Source organism: Ctenocephalides felis, unplaced genomic scaffold (genome assembly GCF_003426905.1).
Source record: "Ctenocephalides felis isolate EL2017-DRISC unplaced genomic scaffold, ASM342690v1 CF-g0.4_SCAFFOLD_00845, whole genome shotgun sequence".
NCBI classification, from domain to species: Eukaryota; Metazoa; Arthropoda; class Insecta; order Siphonaptera; family Pulicidae; genus Ctenocephalides; species Ctenocephalides felis.
In genome coordinates, this window is record NW_020536999.1 from 17758033 (window position 1) to 17767230 (window position 9198).

Genomic DNA, 9198 nt, shown 5'->3' on the forward strand with positions numbered 1-9198 from the left:
CTAAAAATAAGAAGGATCTTCAATTGTTCTATAGAGTGATCCTCAATTACAAGGATATAAAGCATCTAGTGCGATTAATTTATTAAATTTCATCAATTAATAAATATATTTCCTACCTATAAAGCCAAAAAATCCAGATAAATATCCTATTATTAAATAGCCCTAAAAATTAGTCTAAAGATTTGATTTATTTTATTTATTTGTCCACCATATCGAAATACCATTTGGCTAAAAACGATTATACATGGTTCATTTTTGTGAGTTGGAGTAAACTTTCTTTAACTGGAGATCTTTTTGGAGATCTTGAATTATTTTGATAGTTGATGCTTTGGTTTTCATTGTTTTCTGGAGATGGTGATGATGCACCACTGCCTCTTCTGGATGGAGACAGTCTCAACTTTGTATCTAGATGACGAAATCTTGGGGAAATAGATAATAATAAAATATTAATTATTATGAAAAGGTAATATAATATTATCATTAATAAAATTTATTATATGGTGTTATAAAGACATATTAAAGACAATCTTGGAAGGAGGATTGCTGGATGAAGCTTTTAACCAGATTCGACAACAAATATATTATTCATTCGGGAGATTTTTAATTTTCAATTAAATTCTTGTACAGAATTTATTTGGCGTCGTTTCATAGATTTATCAAGTAGTAAACATTATGATATTGTCACAAATCGTTAAAAGTATTAAGCCAAATAATAAAATCTTTACAAAGAAAGTTTACTCATCAATATAGCATTTATAAATTTTAGAACCAGATATTGTTTGGATTGCTTTTTGATTGCTAATTTATTAAGGACATTTGCAAAAATTTTGTTAAATTATCTGTATTTTAATTTACCTTAATGACAAATCGTTCCTTAAACCGTCATCTCCTTGTAATAAGAATTCCAAAGGCCAACTTATCCAAGATAATCCTTGTGAATTGCTGAAAAATTAAAAAATAATTTAATCTTCAATACCTTTGTTAACATTCAATTTTTAATGATTGGGAGAAGTGGTAATTAGTTTTTGGCAAAGGCAGGTCCAGCCGTTTCGGAGAAAAACGGCTGTTTTTGAGAGAAATAAGCATCCGATTTAAATGATTCAAAAAGCTTTCTGTTGGTGTAGACGAAACAGCTTTTGGGGATTTTTTTTTGAATCTTTATAGATATTATATAAATAATTATAAAATTGTAACTTTTATAATACAATTACGTTCCTGCAAAATATTTATATTATTTGATTAATATTCGTTTCTCCTGTAAAAGTTCAAAACGCATTGAACTGAATATTTTTAATCGTTTTATATTTATATGAACTTTGTAGTTAGCAAGAATAAATAAAAAATTTAAAATAAATGTTTTATATCGCAGCAGGATTGATATTTTCATATTTGTTCAATGTAAATGTTTTTAAGCTATATTCTATGGTATTGCTTTTGAAAAAAATATCCTTCATTTTTAATACATTTGCGTTACTTTTATTACTATAGTTCAGTCCATTAAGGTCCGGATTTATTTCTGGACTTTTTTATAAAACGAATTACAAAATGAAATATATATATATATATATATTATATATATAATATATATATATATATATATAGATATATAATTTATTTATAAAATACTAGTACTTCTACAAATATACAACAATGCACCATGAATGTCTACCAATTTCTGAACTTGTGCCTAAGATGATGATTATAAAAAAAATATATTTCTAGTAATGGTATACTAATTCACAATAAAACAATATAAACTTTAGAGTCAATTATCCATAAATTTAGTTTTTTCTTACCTCGGTGGATTAATGGTAACAGATTCCTTAGACGATGATGCGTGGTTCGGCGAAGAATGTTCCTTAAGAGATCTCCCATTGAATCTTTCTTTTGGCTTGATACCAGGAAGAGCTTTTGCTATTGCAGGATTGTAAATTTTAGGATCACTGACCATTCGAACGAAAAATGAACGTTTGTACGCCAGAGTTTCCTTCTTTTTCTTTTCCAGGACATCGGAAAATTCGTCTCTTTCCTCCTAGAAAAAATAATGGATAAATTGGTATAATTTCTGAGATATTCTTCTAATTGAACTTAAGTTGTTGTATGTATGAACTTAAGATAGTTTTTTAGGTTACCTGTGCTTTTTCCAAAGCTTGTGTTTCCAATAGCTCAGTTGCAACTTCTACAATGACGCTCCAGGCATGGTCTAAAAAATTAAGAGTTCTATTATTTGAAATCATCTAAACAAAAAACATAATATCGTCTTGTTATTGGGCTATTATTGCGAAAGAGTCAACTTAAACCAACATTATATTTTTTTTTTATTTCGTTCTAGTTTCCTGATATCATCAGTTCTTTTCAAGGAGTTTTTCCATTTCTGATCACTTGTATTAGCATTATGCCAAGGATATCTTGCCTAACAATGAGTGAAAATTTCCTGACTATTACCACACTTAAATCAAACTAACTGATAAAATATAGAATCTATTTTAATTATATAAAAATGCTTCACGATGAGTTCATTAGAATTCGACAAATTAGATTTTTTTAATTATCTGGCGAGGACAGACTCTTGAGAATATGATATTAGGATTCCTTACTAGAATTTATCTCATTTTTAAAGTGGATGTTTTTCATCATTTTACCTATATCGTCTTCTGTTCCATTTTGAGCAACTGGACAAAATCTGATCACGTATTTATAGTTGACATGAGCAGGAACCATATGGATCTTTCCTGATGCATTTATGATACTTAGAAGTTTTTCGTTTAGTTTGTCTGATCCTTTAAGTCGAAAACATACTAGACCCAACTGAAAAATAAGAGAAAATATAAATGAAAGTTGAAATAATAGACCATAATTAATTAGTGATCTTAAATAGAATTATAGATCCCAAAATCGAGAGGTTTCATAATTATCTGTTATTCGAGAGATTTTATATGTTACCTTAACTTCATTACAAACTTCGAATCTGTTGTCACCCAAGACCAGAAGTTCAAATCTCTTGGCAAGTTGACAATGATGTCTTATATAGTTTTGTAGACCACTAATTCCATAACTTCTCATCACAAACCATAATTTTAGAGATCTGAATCTTCTACTCAGTGGGACACCCCAATGTCTGAAAATATACAACGATGTATTAAAAATCAATTCAAAATATAAGAGTTTTAAATTTTTTTTATTTTTGCAAAATTTGATTTTAATTATTTCCACCTGTAATCTATGGCAGCGTCCGAATACCCATGTTGCAAATACAAAGGATCGACAACTAGTGCTGAAGTCAACCTGATTCGATCTCGAACCCACAAAGTCGAACAATCGAAATTAACTAACAACCATTTATTTGGATTCGTATTGAAAGAATCTGCGTAATCTATTCCTCTTAAGAGATACTTTAGTTCTGGACAAATAAACGCATTTCCTGCATAAGCTCCGTCCACATGTAACCAAACGCCTGAAAAAGAGTAAAGGAAATTATGAAAATATATATGATGTTACTATATTTTTTTATTATTTCTGTGTTTTTATTACCTGGAAAATTTCGGCAAACTGGACCGATCTCTTCCAGGGCATCAAAAGCACAGCTTCCAGTGGTTCCCAAAGTTGTTGACACAAAAAATGGGACCAGACCTTCAAATTCATCGGTTTCCATTGCCTACAGAATAGATTTTTAGTACATATTATAAATTTCATTCTTATTTATATAATTTAAGTTAAATATCATAATTTTATCCTACTGTAATCATACTGTTATGCTTTTTTGTTATACTTTTTTTTGCAAAAAGACCAATTTGGAATAATTTAAAAATTTTCCATCGCGAATGCAATTTTCTATAACTCAAGAGGACATTCAATACTTTTTATATTATGTTTATGATTAAATATTATTTTTTTTTAACTTTAATTTGCCTTTTTTGTGTTGTTTGTAATGTTTCAACTATTTTTAATTATTAATCACATTGCAGTCTGAATATTTTTGTCTTTTTTTTCTTGCTACCAAAATTTCTAGGTATGATTTATATGGTGAAATAAAAACTATTTGATTTAAGCCATTTTTTCTAGTTTGCAATAATATTTATGTACAATCATGATGTACAATTACATATACAAGTAGTATCTCCAAGTTGCACTTTTTATTATTTATACATCTTTGTACAAAACTACTGGTATATGGCATCATGCAAATTGCTGAAACTTCCCGTTTATTTTTTTTTTAATTTTGAAAAAAGTAGATTTTTGAGAAATTTTAATAATTGAAATCCGTTGAACCGTGTTCTGAAAATCGTCGACGAAAATTTGTATCCGCAACACACACACAAACAAACACCACGCACACACATACATCAATTTTTTCTAAGGTATGCGAAAATGTTCAGAAACCTCTGAAACGTAAAGATATGCAAAAATTTCCATTTTCGATTTTTTTGAGATTACTATAACTTATCCTACGGGAAATTAATTATTGTTATTAAATTGAAAAATTTTTTTTTAAAGTATTTTTTTTTCAAAAATGTTAATCTTTTTTAAAAAAAATTTTTTGGTACGGGAAGTTCCAGCAATTTGCCTTAAGGCACGATGCCATGCGCTAGTTTGCAATTAAATGTATTATTATAATTTGAATATTCTCACAACGTATAATTTAAATAATATTTTTCCCTTTGCACAAAAATTGTCTATTACCTTTTTAGAGTCGATATTCAATTTATTATTCATCAAATTATTATGTACTTCCTATGTAAAAAATGGGTTTTCAATGTAAGCAATTCCTTTTATATACGGAAACCATTCAAAAGCATAAGATCGTATTACTTATTTATTTAAATGCAATAAACGAAGATAACATAAAAATTTACTTTTATAATCATATTAAATTTAAGTGAAGTCATAAAGATTTCTATTGCATATTCACTCATTCATCGAATCGTTTTGATTTAATATTAGATTTTATTTTATGGAGGTGTATCGGTATATATGTATATATATATATATATATATATATATATATATATATATATATATATATATATTATAAATAGACTAATTGGTCTGACAAACATTGTTCAGTCATTTCTCTACTGAAGGTTCGTTTCTAAATGTTAATTGCAATGACAAACCGATCATGTCATATTTGAAGTATGACTTTAATTACATTATTGTTTTTAAACATTATATATATTTTTAATGCTATTATAATTATATAATTTAGAATTTATAATTATATAAATGTGTATAACGGTTGACACTAAAAATTGTTATATGATGTATTTATTTTTACTTAAATGCCATCTTGTACAGTAGCAAATAAGTTTTACTTCAATCGCGTGTGAACCTTACGAGCACTCTTTTTTCAAATTTATTCTATTAATTTATTACCTTTTTCAAAGTGCTTCCTCGCAAACTGGACTTCTCGTCCGGTTCCAAAATCCTCAATTTAACAAAGCAGATCATAGCTGCTTTTTCTACACAAGAATGAGCTTCCTTCGAGCAATAGGCCATCAACTTGGACAACAGTTGCCCTTCTTCGGTATAAGGGTGCTGATGCTTAAGACGTTTTATTGCTTGAGCCCTTGCTGCCAACATTGTCACCAGGATGCATTCACTGGCCGAAGTCTAAAAGATAAGTTTTAAATTTATTTTTTATATATATATTTTTTTTAATGTTGCCAAAATAAATCAGGTGTATTTTAAATGATTGTCACCTGAATGACGCCACCTCCTTGACTATTTTCTTTAAATGCTAAAAATTCATCTGGTAATCCTATTGCTTTGCCTGAAATACAATTAATATAGTAATAATAATAATGATTATAAATAATTAAAATATAAAATATAACAATTATAAATACACCAAATGTAGAAAAATGCAGAAAAAAATAATAGCAAACCTCAGTTTTTTAATTAGCAAATTTTGATACGATTTTTGCATACGCTATTTGATTTTTATAGATTGCCAAATATAACAAACTTTTGGTAAATTATTGGCATTACTAAATATAATTATATGAGGTTATTAAATAAATTATAATTCTGGAGAACGCCAATAATTTAATTAACTTTGTAAAATTGTTTAAAATTATAATTAATTCATTCTAAATAAAATTTACCATAAATAATTCCAATAATAATTCCATTCATTGGTAATATAATTTCTATGTCATTTTAGTACAGAGGGATTAAATAACAGTTTATTTTTTAATGCATAGATTAAAAGAATTTAATTTTGTTTACATTGAGTTATTTCAAAATGATTTTTGCAGACGTCATTAGGTTGTTTTTGATAGATTTGTGATTATTTCAAATAAATATAATAATGTATTGATTATTAAAAACTATGGAGATCAAGTGTCCATGATATTTATATAGAAAATCATCAATATTTTTTTTAATAGTATGATTATTTTTAAGTTATATATATATATATATATATATATATATACAATTTTCAAGGTACGAGAATCGTTGGTTTAGTAAGCAAATGTGTAGGTTTTTAGTACAATCACTTATACCCATAAGGATCTTAAATTTATATTTTATTCCCTCATCGTCATAAAATAGCCATATATACTAATATCAGCATGAAATTAAGTGCAAAAATATCGATCCTTTGAATTTTGCAATGAGCACAACAAGAACGATATTGAAATTCGATTATTTAAATAATTACTTACCTACGCACATTTATTTATAATTTTAATTAAATTGAATTTAAATTTTTAGTGTTACGTCATCTATCATTTAATAAAATTATTAATATTTTTAGTGGTTGCATATAAAAGATATAGATGTTATAGAATCAAGCAAGTAGTAAATGAGAAAAGCACTCTTAAATTATTCAAAATTAAATTTAACTAAATGATAACAACAACAAATTATTCAATTGACTAATGTGTAAATATTGTTTATTAACCGAGTCCATAAATATTTCTAAATTTATATTATAATTATGTGTAATTATATGTCTATATGGGTTATTTATTTATATATAACTTATTTTTTACCTCAGATTTTTTTCTACACTATTTTCTGTCGGAATATTCATGATGCTCATATTCAAAGCTCAAAGGATTGAAATTGTGTCATAGAATAATGAATTTAGAATGTTTTTATATATAACTAGCAAACCGGGCAAACTCCGTTTCACCACCAGATGGTTTCACTTTATTTAACATTTCGTTTGGTGATTAAAAGATGAAGAAAAAAATTGCCTGCTCTTGAAATTGAATAAAAATGTGCACAATACACGTGATTGATTTGATGGTTTCCAATTGAAATGTTAGGAAACAAATAACTTATTTTTTTACATTTTTTGCACAATGCCGGTTTTTTACATGACAAATAACTTATTTTTTTACATTTTTTGCACAATGCCGGTTTTTTACATGAAATTAACTGAGCAGAGAACAATGAGTAGCTGTCAAACAAATGAGTAGCAGTCAAACAAAAAATATTAGTTTGTAGCACATGCTAAGTATCAGAGATGACGCTGTATGTGAAAAGGTGTTTTCCGCTTTTCTGCTGAAATTTTTCTCCAATTTTCTTTGCTATAAACCTCACGGAGTCCGAGACCTTTCCAACGAATGCAAAATCGTCGAAATCGGTTCCTGCGTTCTGGAGTTATATCGTCAGGAAGGAAAACCCGACTTATTTTTATATAATAGATAAATATAGACCAGAACGTCCATGTTTTCTGGTGCACGGCTTATGACTTAATGGTCTTCAATTAATTTTGATCGATTTTTATATATTGCCAAAATAAATGGCGCAAACAATTATAAATCAAGCAAAAATATAAAAATGTCGTATTAAAAATTGGCAGAGATTAGGAAGAGAAAATGCTAGTCACGAATGTAGTAGAAAAAATGGATATTTTTTACTATGATAATCGAATTTTTTTAGGTCATACTTAATAAATATACAAACATAAAATTTGAAGACTTGGTCTTACCAATCTGATCAAAAAAATCTTTTTAAATTGCTGTGGATCTTTTTTAGTTTAGTTGAAAAGCTATTCGACAACAGGGTTTTATTTTTATGATAATTTAATGGTTTAAAATAATATTCAAAATTTGCAATAGAAGATTTTTTGATATTTACTTACCTAACCAATCTAATACTATGGTCTCTAACTCTGTACATGCTGGACTGGCAGCCTGCAAAAGGAACATAATCATACTCACTCACATGTATATATATATATATATATATATATATATATATATATCTTCTTCTTACCCAGGAGAATCCGATGCATCCAATGGCATCCGACAGCATGTCTCCTAATATCGAAGGATAAGAGTTGCCAGATGGGAAATAAGCATGAAATCGAGGATGTTGCCAGTGCGTGACACCTGGCATAATTTTATTTTCGACATCTGCCATTATTTTTTCCCAGTTTTCGCCTTCTTCAGGCGCTTCATGTGGGATCAGAGGTCGCAAGTACCCTGGCTCGACACATGGGGTCACTCGACGCTCTTGTAACGTGTCCATATATTGGCAAATGTATTCGACCATTTCTTTGCCGCGTTTTCTGAATTCTTCTGTATTCATTTTGCTGCGGTAAAGAAAATATTTATACAAATATTGTCATACCAGAAACGTGTTTTTCAACGTGAGATTGACCTCACACTCGAAAACAATTTAAACTAGTTGGTATTGTTATTTTGGCTTGAGGCAAGTTACATGAACTTCCCGATATGTGTAAATAATCAACTTAATCAATGAAAATTTAATTAATTTATGAGTGATTAAAAGTATTTTGAGTGGATTTATTACACATAATTGAAAACTTACGTACACGAGTTTGGAGTATTATCTAAAAGCAAATTTTCAAAAATCAACAATTTTTATAGTTGAACCAGTTTCCGTAGGACTTTAATGATTTAGTATGTTTATTAAGACCAAGTTCTCTATCGTTATAACAAGTAAATCATCTAATTATAATTTTAACAAACGTCAAAAAAACTACTTATTTTCTCAAACTTTGATGAATTTTTAAAATTAAACTACTCGTCGTAAGGCCGTAATTTTTCAGTAAGTTCAGTAAGACCATGATATATATCGCCAAAGTTTCATAAAAATCGACTTAAATTTTTTTTTCAATAATTAATTACAAGAAACGGCTCGGTAGATTTTCATCTAAAACTATTCAGTATCATTCCCAGCTAATATCTTTCGAACAGTTTTTGATTTTTTAAAATC

The 9198-nt window shown here is 27.8% G+C and overlaps 1 protein-coding gene across 1 annotated transcript; it reads right to left on the reverse strand.

The window, feature by feature from the left end:
* Positions 1–238: 238 nt before the first annotated feature.
* On the reverse strand, positions 239–8547 carry LOC113379557 (tyrosine decarboxylase). The gene is made up of 12 exons (XM_026619543.1): positions 8233–8547; positions 8099–8150; positions 5700–5770; positions 5374–5610; positions 3532–3655; positions 3214–3454; positions 2944–3118; positions 2643–2808; positions 2133–2203; positions 1797–2032; positions 856–942; positions 239–419 (listed from the first exon to the last, which is right to left on the reverse strand). The coding sequence occupies exons 1-12, from the start codon at positions 8545–8547 to the stop codon at positions 239–241; spliced, it is 1956 nt and encodes a 651-aa protein (XP_026475328.1).
* Positions 8548–9198: the final 651 nt, after the last annotated feature.

Coding starts and splice junctions, on each gene's coding strand:
- LOC113379557 (XM_026619543.1), bottom strand. CDS start 8,547: ATGAATACAGAAGAATTCAGAAAACGCGGCAAAGAAATGGTCGAATAC. Junction 5,611..5,699: donor AAGGAGGTGGCGTCATTCAG/GTGACAATCATT, acceptor CTTATCTTTTAG/ACTTCGGCCAGTGAATGCAT. Junction 2,204..2,642: donor TGGAACAGAAGACGATATAG/GTAAAATGATGA, acceptor TTAATTTTTTAG/ACCATGCCTGGAGCGTCATT.